Source organism: Perkinsus marinus (genome assembly GCF_000006405.1).
Source record: "Perkinsus marinus ATCC 50983 genomic scaffold scf_1104296942448, whole genome shotgun sequence".
Classification (NCBI taxonomy): domain Eukaryota; phylum Perkinsozoa; order Perkinsida; family Perkinsidae; genus Perkinsus; species Perkinsus marinus.
The window spans coordinates 1-1,105 of record NW_003212187.1 but is presented as its reverse complement, the minus strand read 5'-3'; the positions used below and the strand labels follow the sequence as shown (position 1 = coordinate 1,105).

The 1,105-nt window shown below is 45.8% G+C and overlaps 1 protein-coding gene across 1 annotated transcript; it reads left to right on the top strand.

The window, feature by feature from the left end:
* Positions 1–267: 267 nt before the first annotated feature.
* Pmar_PMAR028420 (hypothetical protein) lies at positions 268–940 on the top strand (the record flags this gene model as incomplete). Its single annotated transcript, XM_002781438.1, has 1 exon — positions 268–940. A coding segment is annotated over one exon (673 nt), but the record flags the coding sequence as incomplete, so codon positions are not given.
* Between the last annotated feature and the right edge of the window lie 165 nt (positions 941–1,105).

Here is a 1,105-nt window from a genome sequence, read left to right as displayed (position 1 = left end):
TGTTCTACTGGTGCTGACCCTATGTCTATCAAGTGCTATCGGTGCCTTCAATCTGGTCACCCAGCACGTCTATGTCGTGGTAAGCTTAGCGACCTCGAGTCCCGTTGTTCTAAGTGTGGTAATCCTAATCACACTAAGGATTCGTGTGAAATCCCCCCTAAGTCCTTGAACTGTCAAAGATGTCTACAGCATGGACATCTAGCCTATGTATGCCCTGCGTCCAAGCCCATTGACTCTGACTCTCACAAGAAAGGTAAAGGCAAGACTATGAAGTCTACTAAACACAAGTTCAAGATGGGTGGTAAGCGGCAGAGTGGACCCTCTTCAGCCAAGCCTGGTCCCACAACGCCTTCTACGAATGCTCAAGTTATGGATGAATCTTCTAAGGCTAATATTATTGGATCGTCTACCACTTCAGCCTCTACTATTTGGGTCTCACCCCTTAGCTCAACCGACCTCAACTCTAACTCAAATGCTCTTCATGCCAACAACGGAGCATATTGTTCAACAACGCCTTCAAAGTCCTCACGGATCTCTATGGTGGTTGGTGATCTATCGGTATGCGGTGTAGTACGACCTGTTCTCTACGATACCGGCGCTGACGTCTCCCTTATCGCAGTTGGGACTCTACGAAAGATCACTAGCAAACAGCTACGTTTTGGTGACCCATCTACTCAAGGGCGGGTAAATGTTGCTAATGGCTCAAGCCTCTCTATTCTAGGAAAGGTTGAGCTAGAGGTCGGCTATGGGAATACCTTTACAAAAGATACCTTCCTACTCGCCTCTGATGAGTTGAGTACTCCTGTTATTATTGGATGCTCTACTATGGCTAAGCTACGTACCACTATATCTATATCGCCTGATGGTATCATTGTTCGATTGGGAGAACGACCTACTCAAGTTTCTACAGTTGACGGTACTGAACCCCGTCTATCACTGCGTGATATGGATTGGTTACGTAAAGTTGCTGTTATGCACATCAGCCATGTTGTCTCTCTATCATCTATATCGGTATCTAGAGTCAAACCTTCCATCTTTATTAAGCCTAGTACTCTGGAGTTCTGCTACGACGGTAAAGATGATAACTATGTTCTCTACGATACCT